An 18,404-nucleotide genomic window follows, 5' to 3' on the forward strand; every position below is an offset into this window, starting at 1 on the left:
AAGACTTATCATGACCCCAAACACAAGTCGCATATCATCTTCTCCGTGTTGGAGGTTTCTGCTTTGGGTACTGACTCCCTGACTATCGCTATCGTTATCATTTTATCGTTGACGACAATCGCATTGATTGATTGATTGATTTCATCGCCTCAAACATTTCCGCTACTACTACGTATTATTACCGTCCGCTACTAGCTGTTCAACTCAAATATCGGTATAGACTGGGTTGAGGCCCAAAGTTGAACCAAGCGAAGACCTGAACCTGACGGGACTACTCCCAGCGAACAGATCAGGCCTTGGCTTGTTCTGTCCCACGCCTCGTCTTCACCTCCGCTTCTTCTTTTGGGGTTCCTTGAGCCTTCTATTCTTGTTTCCGACTTCCCCTGATCGAGCCAATTGATCTTCCTGAACGCAGGGTCAGTGCTGGCATCATCATTTGTGCTACCTACACTACACTATCGAGGGCCCTAGAAGGGAGGCATATCGCCAAATCCCCCACCGTATCAAAGGCAAACTTGACCTAGGGGCCCAATCGACTCCATCTACGTTCCCCTCTCACTCCCGCCTTTGACCACTTGGGTGCATTGCATCCTCTTATGCTCTGCTGGCAGCCCCGCGTAGTACTGGATCCCATCTCTACCTTGTCTTGTCTGGCTACCTAACCCACTGTTGCATAACACAACCACACCCACGTTCGAGCTCTGGCTCTGGCTCTAGCTCTAGCTCTCGCTCACACCCACGTTCTCACCCACGTTCTCACCCACGCCCCAAACCAGCACTATTCGCTGCATACCTTGCCTGGGTCTGCATTGTCTTGCTTGCAGTAGTCGACAGTTACATTTTTTTCTCTCTCTCTTCTCTCTTATCCTCTCCTTTCTTCGCTCCCAGTCAAGACATTGCATTGTCGTCTTGACCGACACCACCATCACACCAATCTTACCGCCGGATCCAAGAACATCCTCATCTTCACTCTCTTTACTTCCGGATCGGCTCGCTTCAATCCGTTTCTTTTACCCCACATCAACGCCTACCAAATCACCTGTCCAATACATACTTGGCTCGACGTCGATCGATAAGATATCTTCCAAAATCGATTCGACTTGCCGTGTTGACAGTTTTACCCAAGACTTCAGATCCGGGCTCAGACGGTTTCCCTATCGATTGGTCGAACACAGATTGTTTTGGCTCAATTGGGTTCTGCCTTGTCCCATATCACATATACGTTTCTCACTAGACCTCAATCCCAAGGTCTTGTATGTACACCATATCAGCCATGCCGCCGAAAAAGAGCAGCAACCTTCGGCGGCGCCCCGAGACGCCAAACCTCAACGTCGCTCAATTTCAAGCTCAAGTACAAACCCAGGATGAGCCTCTCACCGCCGACCCAAACTCGCCTCCAGAGACACCCACCACGTCGCCGCCTTTCTCTCGCAAAACCAGTCTAAAACCAAGGCGCCAACCTGACTTTCACGATTACTTCCAGCCCTTGGACTCGGATCCTAACATTAGGCCAGTTGGCGATGGCCATCAATTCAGTTATCGACCTTCGCTAGGGCCTGAGCAGCTGAGTCCTCGTTCGTCTTCCTCGTCCGGCATGGCCGACGACGACAGTAGCGATGAGGATAGCAGCAGCGAAGACGATGATGAGTCGGCGAGCCCCAGCATACGCAGTATGGGAAATGCTACCGGCCCAGTTGTATCATCACCAATCGATGACTCTGATGTTGACCTTGACAAAGATACCGATAGTTCTAGTGATTCGGACACTTCTGAATCTGACTCGCATGCAGAATCGGAAAAGTCTGAGGCTATTGACGAAGTCGAGGCTTCTCATATCACTATTACAACTACTGCGACAGTTGCTCACAATTTCACACTCGAAGATGTTGACCCTATGGATAGCGATTGCGACGGACTGGATGTCTTACAGCCCACTGAGATCGAATCTAACCGCAGTCGCTCAAGGTCAAGGTCAAGACATAGAAAAGAGCACAAAACTATGGTCAAGGATTTCCGAAACCTCAATTGCAGCAACGAAACGTCGGAAACCGAGCCAGGGGCTGACCCTGAAGGTGTACCCGACGAAGAAGCGATATTCCTTAAGCACCGAGAGCGACTTAAGAGGATACGTCGAATGAGCATGGGTAGCAGCTTTGGTAAACGAACACACAGCGAACTCAGCGATTCCGAAGACGATGGCGAGGGACTTGATGCCAACGAGGTCGGCTCTAGCGCACGTCGCATGCGGAGAAAGATGCACCGAACGAGTCTGTTATTCCATGACCCCCCTCAACCTCCTGCGCGAATCGAGGAACTTGAGGAACCTGACTCGAGTGAGGATGAGCTTGTGGCGCATGAAGATTTAGCTAGGGAATTACCCTATTGGGCCATAGAAATTATGGAGATGGACTCAAGTTAGAGCTCGATTCAGACACCATATCAGCTATAACAATCTTGAAGATGCCCTGGCCGCTATAAGCATCACCATTAATGACATTACGATGATAGGAGGTGACCAGGGGTCCCTCTAAAGAAGAAGAAGAAGACGACGACTCACCTTTTTACAACACACACGAGCATGACACCGCCCGCACCGACCAGCCAGCCCCTGAGCCTACCAGGGTTTAGCAACGCCGGACCACTGATTGTTTTCGCCTCGGCCAAGCTTCATGGTTGGTTTATGCGCTAGGCGTGTATCAAAAGATGAGGAGAACATTGGATGGATCATATGATATTGAATGTTTTGCATAGAACTAGCATCGAGGCTTAACACAATAAGGCGAATACGGGATTGTCGCATTGGATTTCGTTGGGATACCTTTAGACTTTTACTTTGTTACTTGCAAGCATAAGATTGATGTTGTTTTAACACAGAAGAAAGATTATGTATGCGGAGGAAAATGAGTAAAGTCTAGCAAGCGCTCAAGAGCCCTCCTTTGGCATTTATGATTATTATCGAAGCAATATGAGATTGGGATAGATCGGGGTTTCTTATCCGGCTGTATTATCTTCCAATGCATGCATCATGACATGTACACAATCGAAATGTCGGTGACCTTTATCACCGGGCTAGTTAGCAGCAGAAGAATCGACCTCTAAGCTTTAGACGACAAAAATAAATGGCCTGAGAAGTATGGTCTAAATAGCATAAAGTGGCCTAGTAATTTAGTCTCTTATGCTCATGGTAGCCAACTTTTCTGGTACCTGATGCCGGGGCCCAGCAGCGGCGTTGTTAGCTCGTATGTCCCGTCTCTCTTGTCTTGCTACCGAAAGCAAGTCCAGTTGTGTAGGCTAAGCGGTAGAGATGGCTTAGTAGATCTTCAGGAACGGGAGAGAATCCGAGACACTATGCCTTGAAGTGGTTTCTTCATGTGATGATCGATTGTCTTTGTTGAGGTAGATCCCAGGGCCATGTCAGCCGCACCGGTGATAAATACAGCAGCACCTATCAAATTGAAGACTATGAACTGGCCTGCAATCAGTGTTCATAATGTAACCAGCAATGAAGTGGACAATTGTTCAATCTCACTTGTCAACAATCAAGTCATGTTATTTCAATCGTATGGATAAGTCATCTTGAGGGCGTGTAAGTCACTTCGAGTCGAGTGCTTATCGATAAGAGATGCCCGCGACCATTGTTTTGAAACTCCACCATCATCAATACAAGCTATCGTCTCTTAGTACTCATCTCAATACATATTGAAAGGGCTCTTTCCCTCTATCGACGACACCTTGTGCATATAGAAATTGGCGTCTTACACCGAAGATATCTCCCAGAGACCTTCCATTTCCTCTACCGTAACCAAAACATCTCGCATCATGTCGCTGATCTCGGCGCACCTTGAACAAATTGGCTATTCCTGCCAGGGCATTAACGACCTCCCGTAAGTTGCTAGCCCTTATTTGACTGCTTTGCCACTAAACTCCTACTTCCAGATTCCCTTCGCCAAAAATCTTCACAAATGCCCTGCTTTCCAATCATGATATCACATCTATCATTCGTGACACCGAACCTCACGAGCGCGCCCTCTTCTCCGTACCACCGCCCCCTCCACCTCCAGCGACCCTCAAACCTACAGAACCGGAGAAGAAGAAGTCCTCGAGTAGACGCCAGACTGTGTTTAACGTAGCTTCAGGCGAGGTAACCACAGGACCTCCGCAGCGCACAGGTACACATCCTCGTCGGCAGACCGCCGTGGCAGCTGTCCTGGGTGGCCAAATGCATGAGGAATTGCGGCGCGGAGAGTCGGATCGTAAAGGCGACGTAGACGTCAACATCCTACTTCGCGGTGCAGAAAAGCTCTGCGGTGTTTACGAGTTACCTGGTGCGCGGGAGCGCATTGCTACGCTGAGGAGCAAATATGCGCACGGAAAGAACACAGCGGCATATTACGAAGCGCGAGTTCAGGAGCAGGCAGAGCAGCTAGCTAGTCTTGATCATCGGGACTACTTCGATGAAGAAGAAGAGGAAGAAGACGAGGGTGATGTGTGGACCGAAGACGATTTGAGACGGGAGGAAGAAGAGGCGAAGGAGATGGAGGTCAAGAAGAGGGAGTTGCAAGTGAGATTGAGACAGATGGAGAAGGATCTGGGGGGATTGATGAGAATGTGAGGCGAGGAGCAGTGATATGATACCCTTATGAGATATGAAGATGGTTTATTCCACAGTGTCTATGATTCATCTGAGCCTGGTGATGTATGAGTCACAATTACATGTCTGCCGACTCCTGCGCAAGAGCTTCTTCTCGCGCCAAAACCAGCTTTGCCAAAATATCCCCCACATCCTCTGCCCCATCTATTGTGAACTTATCATTGATGATGTATCGCGGAACACCTCTGATACCAAGTCTCTGCATCTCAGCAACCTCGGCATCAACTTCGTCACCTCCGTCATCACTTTCCAACCATCCCCTCGCTTCATCCTTATTAACACCAGCCCTCTCGACCGCGCCAGCCAAATCATCCTTGCTTGTTATGTCCCCTCCTCGCAGAAAATACATTCTCATAATCTCCATCGCAACCTCCATCTCCAATCCGACCTTCCTCCCCAACTTCTCCAACCGATGCGCATCTCTTGTGTTCCCAATTGTCGAGCCAAAGTTGAATTCGAGCCCCTCTCTCTTTGCAATGCCGTTGAGGCGGGCCTTTACGGTGGGAACTTGATCAATGCCCCATTTAGAGGCTATTTTGGACACAAGAGGTTGAGTGGGTGTGTCAGCGTCGAGTTGGTAGGCGTGCCACTTCGTGAAAATCGTGTCGCTAGAACAGACGGTTTTAAGATAAAGAGTTATGGCACGAGAGAGACGTAGGGCACCGATGAAGCACCAGGGACAGACAGGGTCTGAGATGACGTTTATAGAGATTGTAGGCATGATGATGTTGCTGGAAGGGTGGCGAACCTTTGGTAAGTAATTTGATGAATGAAGGATACAGAAACGAAAAGCCTTGAATGTGATGAAATTTATGAATGCAAGATCAGCTGCTTTGAGTCCCAATTGCAGTATCTTTGACATCTTAAATAATCTGCAAAGTCCAAGGCAGAATTATACGGCTTCAATGAGAAGGCGGAACTCCGCCCGCTAAGCAGCATGCTCCAAACTCATAGTCCAGGGAGAGAAGGCAGCAATGAAAGGAAATTTCTGATTTGTGATTTCTTGCTCATTATTCATGCAGATGGAGATTATTCCCCGGGTATCATCATATCCATATCCAAAGCCCATCTATATGCTGTACTCTATGGACCTCTACTATGCCGTCTAGCATATGGCTCGTGTCTGTGTACTTCTCTCGGCCGCTGTGAGCGACCTCCAGGGCGATAATAGTCACCATGCCCTCTTGGGGCGTTCCGACTGCTCAAATGTCTAGATTTAGATTCGTGTAGGTCTCGCCTTGAGTTGCCTGTTTGTTCGGAGTCAACACCAAGAGTGTCCGGGACAGATGTCTCGTATTGGACGGCTCTGTCCCAATCCGCTAACTTCGTATATGGACTTCTGAGCCAAGCTCTCAACTCGTGCAAAAAGAGCCGCGTATTGGATCTTCCCAAATAATCCGAAATCATTTCCTCGGCCTGGCCGACGCTACCCATTATGTCCACAGACTTCAACACCGCAATGATGTACTCAAGAAGAAACTCGGCATTGTTTGCTCGTCGCTGTTCCACGGCATTCCTGGGGGCATTCGGGCTAGGCCTTGGCTCAGTCTCGTCGGCATCAGGACTTAAGAAGGGAAATACTTGAAGCTCCCGTCGAATCCACATACGCGCGCGCGATACTAATTCACTATCTGCGCAGAAAACAGCTGGAGTCAATTCACGATATCTGGACAGTCTATTTGTCCCGACGTGCTTCGAATATCGGTTGTGGCGATATATATCTCTCCGTCGTGCGATCTCATCTGATGCACTCAGGGTGGGTGTTTCGTATCGGGATCGACGGGCATAAGGACGTCGCCGCGGAGGAAGTTGAAGACGAAGAGTAGACGGCGCATATGGTCTATGATCGGATTGTTGCTTCTCAGGTTCCGGAGCAGGTTTGGGAACGATATATGTCTTTGCGACAGGTTCACCCAGAGCGTGGCGAACTTGAGAGACAACTGCTTTGCAGAGGGGGCATTTCGGTGACTGTTCAAGCCAGCTGAGCAGGCAAATATAGTCAAAGTTTCGGTGATGGCAAGGGATGGCTTCGCATACTTCGGTGATGCTCTCGAGACAGATGACGCAGCAGTCGGTGACGTCTTCTTCTTGCCGGGCCGCGATTTCGTCGAGGGTGCTTTGAAGGACTTGGCGTTGTAGATCGTCTGCAGGCTGTGCTACTTCCATAATCTGCATGGGAGTCGAGAATATACGGCGCCCAAAGTATCACTGAGGTTTTAATGGGATAGTAAGTGGTCTAACGCAAGAGAGGAAAGGTGTTGCGGGAGTGATGGGATGAATAATACATGATGGATGAACTAGAAATTACCAGAGGTGGGCGTTACAAGGGTACTTAGTAGTGCCGCAGCCTGAAGCTTAATTCCGTCCTACCCCCTGTTCGTATCTATCATGAGGATGTGGGGCTCGCGTTGAGTGGTTCGCGTCCTGCATTGTAATCACTGTAGTCTTTACGCGTTTTATGTGCTAAATTAATCGCGACACTCAATTCCACTGTCCGCATCCTTTATGATCACACAAACTCCTTGCTATCCATACATTTTCAGTCAAGTTCGCACAAGCTCTCAAATAAATTCATAGCCATGGATGAAGTGACGAGAGCCCAATATGAAAATCAATCGCAGCAATTGCGCATCAACCTAAAAACTTGGGAAACAGAATGGGCAAGATCGCACGACGGCCAGAAACCAGGGAGAGGAGATATTAAAGCAAACAAAGATATCGGCAAGTTCCCTGACCCCGTAGAGCAACCATATTTCTAACAATCGGCAGCTGCAAAATATAAGCAATACAACAAGGTCAGAGATATTCTCTCAGGCAAAATACCAATCCCTCCGAAGGAATCCCCCAAATCCGCAAGGCGAAAATCAGATGGTCTGCCAGCACAAACGCCTACAAAACAGAACAAGCATATCGAAACTCCAGCCAAGAATCGTACCCAACACCATGATGAGGAGCTCATGAATACCCCAGCTATATCACGAAAACTGTTCAGTCCCACGTCTGTAACCTCAGTTGGCCCTACACCACAACGGGATGGTCAGGTACTTGGACTTTTCGATTTGTTGGTAGAGAAAGAATTAGGAACGCCATCAAGGAAGGATTCTGCGATAAAGACGGGGTCCGCTCGCAAGATTGATGCTACTCCAAGTAAGAGGTCAGCAGCAACGGATGACGAAGAAGAAGAACGGCTTGGCCGGACCCCTATGTCATCCAGCAAACGACAGCGATTGAATCACTTCATGACTCCATTAAAGAACAAGAATGGAAACCAGGATGCTGTGACACCTTCTTCGGTTTCGAAGCTTCAATTTGACACGCCAGCATTCTTGAAGCGCAATACTCTACCAGTTCTGGACGAGGACGGCGATTTTGACGCCCCGGCTCCTTTACGGCTACCACGCAAACCATTTGCAAGAGGTCTCAGCGAAATTGTGGCAAGTCTACGGAAGGTTGAGGAGGAGAACCTAGATGACGACCTTGATGCATTGCGCGATGTTGAGGATGGTAGAACGGGTGAACCGAAACCAAAGACACTTTTCCCGTCCAAACCTAAGGACGCCGACATACCGGTCTACGATAACGAAGCACAGCAACTGCCCCTTGGTGGTTTTGATGACGAGGGTGCTTACGACAGCCCAGTGGAGGGAGACAATCCGACGAGGGTGTACAAAAAGAAGGGTCAGAAGCGAACAACAAGGATGGCCAAGATGCGTCCAGTCCGGGTCAATAGACCTGAGGATATGGCAGGAAACCCTCAAAGCGATGCGGAGAATGATGAAATGCGAGCTGGCGGTGAGGATGCTGGATCTGATTTCGATGAGATATCTGAGAAGAAGCCAGCACAGAAGAAGGAGGGCACTGTCAAGAAAGCAGCACGAAAGGTGAATGAGTTAGCACATGCAAACTTCCAAAGACTGAAGCTTAGGAATCACGGATCCAAGGGTGGACCAGGCTTTAATAGCAGATTCCGCCGAAGAAAGTAACGAGATCAGTCTTGATTTGGTACATGAGTTATCATGAGATGCATTATATGGCGTTCTGATTCAAAGGGTATACCAACAGATGAGAAGAGGCAATGCATGGGTGGTTATGTTATATACTTAGTATAAATGAGCGTTGGAGAAGAATGTAGTATGCTTTTGGTTTTTTTTATGTATTTGTTTGTTGTACACACATATATATATGATTGTCCTCATAAGTGATTGCTACCTATATCCAAGCTTCTAGAAGGAGTTTCCTCCATGTACAAAAGGGAGAAGCCTCAGCTTCCGGCAGGTGTTTTAGTCATTTAAGGCTTAGCGCTGTCCCCGCTGGCAGGTACCACAGCCAATGCATGCGTCACTATGGGAGTCCAAGATTGGTGGCCATTCAATCAATCAATGCTTAATACTTCCTTACCTCTATAACTTGTCCACTAAAATAGCAAACAAAGAAACGCGAGTCACTGTATATTTCTTTCTTTCTTTTTCTTGTAAGAGTTAAACCCTAAGACGCCCTTGCCTTTCTTTATTCTCGTCAATTCGGAATTTACATTGTTTGGGTCAGCGCGCATCTGGCTCGCTATTTGCTGAGCACGTCGCAATTCTTGGTAATCACCACTTGCGACTCTTCTCATTATACACCATTCCCATGTTCTATAGACTATACAAAGTCAAGTCTTGTTTTTTTTTTTTTCTCAGGAAGAACGGTCGTTACTGCAGGGCTCATTAGAATCGCCTATTTATCACAGAGCAGGTTCAGCTAGATCAGGTTTGCTGAAATTTTGTTTTCCTTCAAAGCAAGCTTTTCACATACATGGTGTCTACTCAATAAAAGAGGACAAGGCGTCCGATATGCCGGTAAGTTGTGAAGCCCGGTAGCAATGAATTATGGTCGTTAATCTCTTTCAGCATATCGATCTGGACAAAGATGATGGGATTGACGTCCCACCAGAGGTGTTGGCTAATCCCAACATCGACTGGATGACATCCTCAAATCAGAATGATGGCTTTGATGATGTGTTTGAAGACGCCTTTGCTCCACAAGAACCGCACACCAGCATCGACCATGGGACGCCTAAGATGTGGACCAAGTTTGGTGAGACGGAGGATGAGGAGGAAGACCGCATGAGCGTGATGGAACAGGTCGATTTATCCTCAATGTCGCCTGCTCCGAGTCCGTCCATCTATGACTCGGGTCCCGGGGACCTTTTCGAGGGCATAGATGTCGAAATTCTCGATGCTATTGAGCCAGAGATGCCAATCGAAGAAGATTTTGGGCTCGCAGTCGACCAAGCCGGTGCCACAGCTGAGTCGTTGGAACAAGAGGATGGCACCGCGGTCAAGGTCGATACACCGGACCTTCCTTTGTGCAACTCTGTCAGAGTTGAGATTCCGGAGGCTTCATTGCTAATCCCGCGGTCTTTTTACGAACCTTATGAGCCTGGTGTGCCAATCGACGAGGAACACAAGGTCGTCAGTCAGCTCCTGGAGGTAACAAAACAGGAAGATCAAGATGCCGATAACTTCGTTGAGTTTGAGCTCAATGACTTTGCCGTTTACTGCGAGCGCAAACAGTATGAACATGAGATGTGCTCACTTCATCATCTGGAGACAAAGACAGGTTACAGCAAAATGTTCTTCGACGGGAAGCTGAGTGTAGGAGACGTGGCTTTCTTTGTCCGGCACGTACCCATACGAGCTTTGCCCATTGGCGATTACGGTGCTCTATCCAAGCACACTGTACGCGATCAAATCTGGGTTCAGTCAGCTACGAACCTCAAGAAAGACATCTACTACAGACTAAACCGTCCCGCCAAAGAGTACCATCGTTTCTTCGACCCATTTCTATGGGTTGCCGATCTCGCCAAACACTTTGTTGACTATCTTAAGGTGATGGGAGAAAGCGAAAATGGTGTCACAATCTTCCATTTCCGTTCAAGTTTTAGTAATTGGTTGGCCAAGACGCACAATACAGATCCCGTCTTTGTATCATGGAGAGAGCAGCATCCAAGTGCCGACTTTCGAACCTCTGTTGTCGCGAACTTGGCCTTTTTACACAAGGAAGTTATCGGCGTCCTGGGCGACTCTGGAACCTACTACCACACCTTGTGGGCTGAGATATGGGAGTTCCGACGGTATGAGCGCTTTCCAAAGAGCAAAGAGAGCGGTAAGGAGGCGCGCTTGAAGTCATCCAGGTCTACGAGTCGGACGGCGTCACCCGCAGATCAAGTAGATTGCGACCAAGGAAAAAACGACAAAGGCGTTCCCCCAACAATCGTCACTCAGTATATCCATGATTGTTTCAACCATCTACCTTTCGGTGATCGCCTCGAAGCAATGTCACTAAGCGATGAGACGGAGTTGCTGCGGAATGAACTGATACAGAAGCGACACCTGGAGCTTCCGGCGCCTCTTCACCAGAATGCTAAAAGCATTTCAACAGCTAGCCAACAGCAAATTCGAGACATCCAACCCGGAGAGACTATTTCGACGCAGAGGGATGGCGAGCACTCTGGCACAAAATGGCGACGTGATCTTTCGCATGGGTCCAATGACGTTGATCGTTGGCTCGCTCTTGTACAGCGCGTGCGCGTTAACAAGAAGGGCATCCGGACTTTCGATGTGATTTGGTACTATCGGCCTGTCGATACCCTCTGTGCTTTAATGAAGTACCCGTGGAATAACGAGCTATTCCTCTCTGACCATTGCTCTTGCGATGAGCGTTCCAAGATTTCTGAAGATGAAATCATGGGTGTTCACGAGGTTGAGTTTGGAGGAACATCAACCACCAAAGCGGAGTTTTTTTGTCGCCAGACCTATGCTGTTACTGAGCGGAAATGGATTACCTTTGAAAAGGACCATCTAAATTGCCCACATCAGCGCAAAACTCCCCAGGTGTCGCTTTATCAGCCCGGCGAGACTCGGCTCGTCATGCTCGATAAGGCGAGCGGCCGGTCCGAGCCTTGCGAGTTCATAACCTTTTATGAAGAGGATGGTATTGGTATCTACAGATTCCGACGGCTCCTGCGGAGACATCAAGTTGACCCCCAGGTATCAAATGCTCGACCGAATGAGCTGGTGTATAGTGAGAACCTCATCGAGGTAAAGAGTCGACGCATTCTTGAGTCCTGTTACGTCCGTTTCTTTCAAGGTCAAGAAAAGATACCAACGCCCTATGATCGGGATGGTGTGGGCAACTTTTTCTACATTACGCATGAAGAAGTCATTGACGAAGAGACTGCTGCAAAGTCATACTTGCCTCTCGAGGCATTGCCTTCCTCACTTCGTCAAGGATTTGATCCGTCCGAGCCGCTGCAAAAGTTGCGCGGACTCGATCTTTTCTGCGGAGGCGGAAACTTTGGTCGTGGCCTCGAAGACGGAGGTGGTATCGAGATGCGGTGGGCAAACGACTATGACAGAAAAGCCTTGCACACCTACATGGCTAACACTTCGGGTCCTGGTGCGGTACACCCATTCCTAGGCTCGATCGACGATATGCAACGTTTCGCCATTCAAGGCAAGTTCACAGAGAACGTTCCTCCGATTGGAGACGTTGATTTCATCTCTGGCGGCAGTCCTTGTCCAGGTTTTTCTCTCTTGACAAACGACAAAACCACAATCGCACAACGAAAGAACCAATCCCTCGTTGCGGCTTTCGGCTCGTTTATCGACCTTTATCGGCCCCGTTATGGTCTCCTGGAGAATGTCCCCAGCATCATCCACAGCAAACTCAATCGCGATCAGGACGTGTTCAGCCAACTTATCTGCGCAATTGTGGGACTTGGGTATCAAACACAGTTCTTCTTCCTTGATGCTTCGTCCTGCGGTTCCGCTCAGCGCCGCTCCCGGGTTTTTGTTGTTTTTGCCGCACCAGGTCACCATCTTCCTCAGCGACCGCATATCACGCACGCCTATCCACAGCATACCCAGAAATATGGGATTGGGAGTACCCCAACTGGTGACTCCATGGCGGAGCGAATCATACCCGTTGCTACACCCTTCGATTTTGTCTCTGCTCGTGCTGCAACCGCCAGCCTTCCCCCAGTTTATGACTCCAAACCGGATATATGCGTCCCATATCCCGATCATCGCGTGTCCATTGGTATGACAAGCAATGTTCGTTCTAGGATCAGTCTCATCCCCACTCGACCCTGGGGCATGAATTTTGCTCAGGCATGGTTCGGCCTGGACTGCAAGAAGGCTGGCTCAGGCGTTCTCACGCCTTCCGAACGTCTCAACTTCCCGGAGGAAGGTCAAAAGTCACTGCATCGGGTGGCCCCTGCTTCCAAAGCATATGGCCGACAGCGTCCCGACCGTCTTATCGAGACGATCGTGACAAGTCAAAGCCCGGATGACGCTAAGAATGGTCGAGCGCTACACTGGTCTGAGAACCGTGTTCTGACCATTATGGAGGCGCGCCGAGCACAAGGTTTCCGCGATCATGAGGTCTTACTGGGTAATCCGCCGGATCAATGGAGGATTGTTGGAAACAGTGTTGCGCGAGAGGTGGCTGTCAGCCTAGGCACTATGTTTCGCGAGGCTTGGGCTCAAAGCCTTGCGGATGAGCATCATACTAAAAGCGATATTGATGTTACCCCTGCCATCAAGAGCTCTTCCAAGGTGCCAGTCCGTATGGGCGTTGAAGCCTCGCCATCCGTAAACGTTGATGAGCTTGTTTCTAAGTCGACATCTCCCGACAACAAACGCCTCCATTCGCGCAAATCACGAAGTCAACCTCGCATAAGCCAAGCCATATCAGCATATAGCCCTACTCCTTCACCAATATCGAAACGCAGTTCTGTCGCCATTGAGGTACGCGTGTCAAAGTCACCAAAGTCTGAGAAAGATGACTCGCCTAGCAGAGGGACATCCGTGGCCTCTAGCCATACCAGACCGAGTCGGCTGCGGCATACCATGACAAACGAGTAGTTTTTGAACAATCAATGCCAGACAGGGATCAAAGACGGTGGCTTTGACTATGTAGCTAACACTATATTACTATTACCAATTTTCCCGGTGATGGGAAAACCGGAGGAGTCCTTTGTACAGGCAGAGTAAATTAGCATGGTTCGGTTCACACGATACCCAGGAACTATTTTTTGCAAAATAGAATGTCATTAACGTCATCATAACCAAATCGCTAGTTACTTGAAGGCTATCGCAAGGGAAAGATAAAGCCCTATAACTCCAAAACAGCCTCACGCTGATGATTTTGATACCCATGATGCATCCTCTTATCCCAAAATAACAGTTAAACACAACGTAGATGCTTAGAGCAAAATACGTCACTTCACGTAGCTCTCCTGCCAGTAATCCGGTCCCCTTTACTCCGAGGTCTCGAGGTCCTTAAGCGTCATCACCTTAGCACCCATAGGAGTCTGGACTCCAGGCATCCTAATGCTGGCATACGGGACACCAGATGCTTTCCCAAGTATAGTCACCAACTGGCGACCTGTTACGAACAAGTCTTTTCCGGTATAGTTATTCATAGCACACTCTTTGAAGATTTGACCAATCAGTCGTTCGCCGAGGGTTTCAATACTGCGGCCACTAGCCCATCCCTTATCATTACTCAGACGTTGCAGAAGGGAGAATAGAGACGTCCGAATACTTGTCTCCATCTCGGGCGTTGACTGGATAGTAATGCCCACTTTTCCAACAACCTGTCTGAGTTGCTCGATGCACTGCTCGGTCCGCATAGGACGGAAAGTGAATTCGGTGGCAAATCGGCTTTTGATTCCTTGGTTGCTGCGTAGAAGTCGGTCCATGTCCTCTTCATACCCTGCCAGAACGATGATAAGCTTGCGAGCAAACTGTGGCTTTGTCACTGCATCCACCAGCTCGCTGACCGCCTCTTCAGCGAATGATCCGCGACTACCATTGAGCCTGTAGGCCTCGTCGATAAAAAGCACTTTGCCAAGAGCGGATTCAAGTAGACGGCGAGTCTTGGGACCAGTTTGACCGCAATACTCGCCGATAAGCTGCGATGCCGAAGCATCTATAACATCAGGTGCGGCAAGCAAGCCCATGTTATAAAAGATTTCACCGAGTTTTCGTGCGGTTGATGTCTTTCCAGTTCCTGGAGGTCCTTTGAAGACATAGGTAAACGGCACGTACGGCCGTGGGTCAACATTGCGCATTCGCATACCTTGTACCATGTACTGATACGATTCAAACTTGGAAATGATCTCTTCGAACCCGACAAATTCGTCAAACAGTGCACGAGTGTTTTTCACAGCGTGCGACAAGCGGTCATAGTCGGCATCAAAGTCCTGAGGTTCCAGAGGAACAGCATCAAGATCTTCATCATCAGACTTTCTCTCTTTAGCAATGCGACGAGATCGGGCCAAAATGGCTTTGGACAGCAGGTTGTCCACCTCGCCTCCATTGCCAAAGTTTGGTCGAACAGAAGCTCGCTTCAAGACCTCCATGGCAACTTCTCGCGCCTTTTCGGTGGTGATCAGCTTCTCCTTTGCCAATTTGAGATCCAATACTTTACCCAAGGTCTCCTCGCTGAAGTTTTCGAAAACAAATGCTGCATCCAGGGGAAATCTTCGTGCCAAACCAGGGTTTGTGTTTGCATACATCTCCTTCATCTGCTCTGGGTACCCGCAGAGGATGACGCATCGGTCCTCTCCTGCGGCACCAGTAACCTCAGCCACAATGGTGTCGATGATAGCACCTCTGAAGTCGCCGTTCTTAGAGCTACCGCTACTACCATTCGTACCAGGGTCAAGCATATGGGCATCGTCAATGATCAAGACATTTCCCTTGGCTTCTCGCAACGCCTCTTTGGTGTTGTTTTCAGACCCTCCAATATAGCGGTCCAGGAGATCGGCTGGAGTCTTGGTGATAACATCACCCTTTGATAGAAGTCCAAAGTCTGCTAGGACTTTACCATAAAGCTTTGCAACTGTAGTCTTGCCAGTGCCAGGGGGTCCCAAGAAAACACGGTTGGGGGAAACGTGTAAGGGATCATCACCGCGCATCTCTCTGATGAAGTTTTGGTTTACTTGGTTCACGACAGAGAGAATAGATTCTTTCACGTCGTCCAGGCCGACAAGTTCTTGAAGCTCCTTCCAGGCAGGGCTCTTTTCGGGACCAAGCGAGGGTCTGTTGCCCAATATGTCTTCTTTTGTCATCGTGTAGTCGTCCAGATAATTCCCTGTCTTCCTGGCTTGTATGAAACGTTCGAGTTGTCGTCGGCATGCATCGAGGAATGCTTTCTTGACAGGCCAGATGTTGCCGAAAGTCTTGTCTTTAGCGTCTGACATAATTCTTCGGATCAGGATCTTGACATAGAGACCGTCATAACCACCTTCGACTTCCATCCTGTTCTTGAACCATTTCCGCATCATGCCATGGAAAACCATTTGTAGCTCGTGGGCAGTGTAATTCGGCAACTTTAGAACGGGAAAGTGACTCGAAACTTCGGCGCTATAACCCATCAGGTCTGATAGACCCCATTCGCCGTTACCAGAGAAAATCAATACTACTTTCCCGGGTAGGTCTTGGGATCTAACATAAAGACTCCACAGGTTGCTGTCATCGCCGTTCATGAGATGGGCGTGGTCAATGATGGCAATCTAAGTAAGTCAGTGATACGTTCGTCCTGTGACGATGGTCCCACTTACACAGCCGCCACATGCATTGCAGGTGTTGTGGATTGTGGCCAAGGTGGATGTTTTGGACAAGTTGTATGCCGAGAATCGGTTGATACCTGTGAAGACGCCAGATTTCTTAACAACCCCGAGAGATATAAGGTATTTAGCATAGAGGCGGGACAACATCGTCTTGCCAGTGCCCTCGTTGCCCATGAAAGCCACATCAAAGTTTTCCTTGCTCAAATCGGTTTCACGTCTTTGGGCGGCCTTAACTCTGGCTTTTGTCTGTAGGAAGAAAGCCTTGGCTTCCTCCAGGCCCGACAAAGACATGATTCGGTCCAGGTATTTGTTTTCTGCTTTTTCTATCTTCTTCTGTCGCAGCCATTCAAGTCTCGACGGGGATTCGTCTTCGCAGTCTTCGGGTTCTAGGCCGTCAATCGATTCGTTGTCAGAGTCGTCGTTCTCTTCGAGATGAGCCCTTCTATATAAAGTTAGTGAATACTCCTGGATAAATTAGTGAGTACATGTTCATCTTACTCTACTTCGTCGAGGAGCTCTTCCATATTTTTGCAAAGCCTGAGGAATTCTGGCTCTGCCAACACGGGAGGCTCCTCTTCCACCACAGGTGCATTCTCAGATTCTGAATCGGATTCATCTTCAGTTTCGTAAGGAATGTCGCCATACAACTTTCCAAGGCCAAAGATATCCATGTTCTCATCCACAACAACTTGATCATCCTCCACGGTCGGCTCTGTGGAAGAAATTACAAGCTTGGAACGACAACGCCTCCTTCTCAACCGGCGGCGGGGCTTGCGACTTGGAAGCAGGCCGAGAAGGCGGCTCACAAGGAAACGGGGTTCATCTGTCATAAATTCTCGTGCCCATACAGGATACGTGGATTTGGGCTTGAGACCCAGGAGCCAAGAGACGGAAAAGTTGATATCTGTTGATTCAAGCTCCATCATTGCATTGGAGATGATATGTTTGCTCTAAGATAAAGCTATAAGGCCCAAAGTGGGTGAAGCGCTGGTGAGCCAGCACTGTAATGTAGGTAGAGACCCGGCGATGGGGATACGGAAGCCGGAGCGGGGGTGGGGATGGGTGGGATGGACGAGGAGATTGGGTGCGACAATGGAAGCGATACGAGATACAGCGGAAAAAGAGAGAGAGAGAGAGAGAGAGAGAGAGAGAGAGAGAGAGAGAGAGAGAAGTGGGGGGCGGTCGAGAGATAATGCACGCCGGAAGAAGAGGAAGCTATGAAAACTTGTGTTATGTTAGGAAAGTCGAAGGGAGGGAAATGGTTTGAGAAGAAGAGGTTCAAAATAAGGCTGAGGAGAAGGAACAGTAGCTGGCAGCTGCCTGCTTAGGTAGTTGTTTGAGGTTGACTGCAGGCAGCCAATGGCTCGTACAGCACAGTAAGACGGGGTCTACGTTAGTAAGTGCCATGGATGCCTTCCAGGTTCACTGCCTTGAGAGGTTGGGGTAGGTAAGGGTAAGCGATAGGACAATGCATGGGTATCCATCATGGCTGATGATACTGGGATTCTTTTGAATACTAGATATGTAGTCATAAATTCCCTACAGCCCCTAGGCATCCCATCACCAACATTATTGTGTCTTATTGATCATGCGCATGTTGAGGTTTCAGTACTACGACGACCCTGAACTCGAAATATGATAAAACAGTCACCCGGGGTCGACTAGACTAGAAATTAGGTCAGTAGTCTAAGTCAACTCTAGCTGCCACTCAGTTAGGCCAGGCCGCCTAGCTCTTCTACTACTCTGCCAGTCTGCCTGCAACAGAGAGGTTGCCTCATGCACTGCCACGGGACAATGGCACATTGGATGAGGAATGAGTAGTCTATGGAGTGCCTCGAAAACTGTACAGTCAGTTAATTGGCTGCTGTTGTCTGCAAAAGCTTGGTTTCACGCATTAAAAGACAGGTATGTACTAGATAGCTTGCCATTGACGGGTTGAGGTTGAACAAGGGGTCTTTGATGGGGCTGTTAGGAGTCTAACAGGTGTGGTTGCTAGAAAGTCGTTTGTTGCTCTTTGCTCATATCTTGTGCAATCTAAAACTCTACTCAACAAATCAACCATCTTCAGCTGAAATTTATTCGTATTCTGGTACAGATTACCGTCAATACTTCGCTTATCCGTCGAGTCAC

The 18,404-nt window shown here is 48.8% G+C and overlaps 7 protein-coding genes across 7 annotated transcripts; 4 read left to right on the forward strand and 3 right to left on the reverse strand.

Annotated features, from left to right (window-relative positions):
- Window positions 1–1,273: 1,273 nt before the first annotated feature.
- Window positions 1,274–2,419, forward strand: EDB82DRAFT_481055 (uncharacterized protein; the record flags this gene model as incomplete). Its single annotated transcript, XM_025725130.1, has 1 exon — window positions 1,274–2,419. One exon carries the CDS (start codon window positions 1,274–1,276, stop codon window positions 2,417–2,419), a length of 1,146 nt encoding a protein of 381 aa, XP_025593759.1.
- Window positions 2,420–3,695: 1,276 nt separating this feature from the next.
- EDB82DRAFT_345075 (DASH complex subunit Spc34) lies at window positions 3,696–4,661 on the forward strand. The gene is made up of 2 exons (XM_025725131.2): window positions 3,696–3,884; window positions 3,937–4,661. Exons 1-2 carry the CDS (start codon window positions 3,820–3,822, stop codon window positions 4,610–4,612), a joined length of 741 nt encoding a protein of 246 aa, XP_025593760.1. The 5' UTR covers window positions 3,696–3,819; the 3' UTR covers window positions 4,613–4,661.
- A 48-nt stretch (window positions 4,662–4,709) lies between these two features.
- Window positions 4,710–5,372, reverse strand: EDB82DRAFT_436058 (thioredoxin-like protein; the record flags this gene model as incomplete). Its single annotated transcript, XM_025725132.1, has 1 exon — window positions 4,710–5,372. The coding sequence occupies one exon, from the start codon at window positions 5,370–5,372 to the stop codon at window positions 4,710–4,712; it is 663 nt and encodes a 220-aa protein (XP_025593761.1).
- Window positions 5,373–5,623: 251 nt separating this feature from the next.
- EDB82DRAFT_345079 (uncharacterized protein) lies at window positions 5,624–6,969 on the reverse strand. The gene has a single exon (XM_025725133.2). It carries the CDS (start codon window positions 6,824–6,826, stop codon window positions 5,735–5,737), a length of 1,092 nt encoding a protein of 363 aa, XP_025593762.1. The 5' UTR covers window positions 6,827–6,969; the 3' UTR covers window positions 5,624–5,734.
- Window positions 6,970–7,089: 120 nt separating this feature from the next.
- On the forward strand, window positions 7,090–8,846 carry EDB82DRAFT_516945 (DNA replication regulator SLD2). The gene is made up of 2 exons (XM_065609008.1): window positions 7,090–7,372; window positions 7,421–8,846. Exons 1-2 carry the CDS (start codon window positions 7,231–7,233, stop codon window positions 8,632–8,634), a joined length of 1,356 nt encoding a protein of 451 aa, XP_065463514.1. The 5' UTR covers window positions 7,090–7,230; the 3' UTR covers window positions 8,635–8,846.
- A 529-nt stretch (window positions 8,847–9,375) lies between these two features.
- On the forward strand, window positions 9,376–13,758 carry EDB82DRAFT_345126 (uncharacterized protein). Its single transcript, XM_025725136.2, has 2 exons — window positions 9,376–9,489; window positions 9,541–13,758. Exons 1-2 carry the CDS (start codon window positions 9,484–9,486, stop codon window positions 13,558–13,560), a joined length of 4,026 nt encoding a protein of 1,341 aa, XP_025593764.1. The 5' UTR covers window positions 9,376–9,483; the 3' UTR covers window positions 13,561–13,758.
- EDB82DRAFT_468697 (P-loop containing nucleoside triphosphate hydrolase protein) lies at window positions 13,726–17,592 on the reverse strand. Its single transcript, XM_025725137.2, has 3 exons — window positions 16,773–17,592; window positions 16,266–16,716; window positions 13,726–16,217 (listed from the first exon to the last, which is right to left on the reverse strand). Exons 1-3 carry the CDS (start codon window positions 17,198–17,200, stop codon window positions 13,956–13,958), a joined length of 3,141 nt encoding a protein of 1,046 aa, XP_025593765.2. The 5' UTR covers window positions 17,201–17,592; the 3' UTR covers window positions 13,726–13,955.
- Window positions 17,593–18,404: the final 812 nt, after the last annotated feature.

Source organism: Fusarium venenatum (assembly GCF_020744135.1).
Source record: "Fusarium venenatum strain MPI-CAGE-CH-0201 chromosome Unknown EDB82scaffold_4, whole genome shotgun sequence".
NCBI lineage: Eukaryota > Fungi > Ascomycota > Sordariomycetes > Hypocreales > Nectriaceae > Fusarium > Fusarium venenatum.

Coding starts and splice junctions, on each gene's coding strand:
- EDB82DRAFT_345075 (XM_025725131.2), top strand. CDS start 3,820: ATGTCGCTGATCTCGGCGCACCTTGAACAAATTGGCTATTCCTGCCAG. Junction 3,885..3,936: donor CAGGGCATTAACGACCTCCC/GTAAGTTGCTAG, acceptor TCCTACTTCCAG/ATTCCCTTCGCCAAAAATCT.
- EDB82DRAFT_345079 (XM_025725133.2), bottom strand. CDS start 6,826: ATGCAGATTATGGAAGTAGCACAGCCTGCAGACGATCTACAACGCCAA.
- EDB82DRAFT_516945 (XM_065609008.1), top strand. CDS start 7,231: ATGGATGAAGTGACGAGAGCCCAATATGAAAATCAATCGCAGCAATTG. Junction 7,373..7,420: donor TAAAGCAAACAAAGATATCG/GCAAGTTCCCTG, acceptor AACAATCGGCAG/CTGCAAAATATAAGCAATAC.
- EDB82DRAFT_468697 (XM_025725137.2), bottom strand. CDS start 17,200: ATGATGGAGCTTGAATCAACAGATATCAACTTTTCCGTCTCTTGGCTC. Junction 16,717..16,772: donor GAGCTCCTCGACGAAGTAGA/GTAAGATGAACA, acceptor AACTTTATATAG/AAGGGCTCATCTCGAAGAGA. Junction 16,218..16,265: donor GCAATGCATGTGGCGGCTGT/GTAAGTGGGACC, acceptor TGACTTACTTAG/ATTGCCATCATTGACCACGC.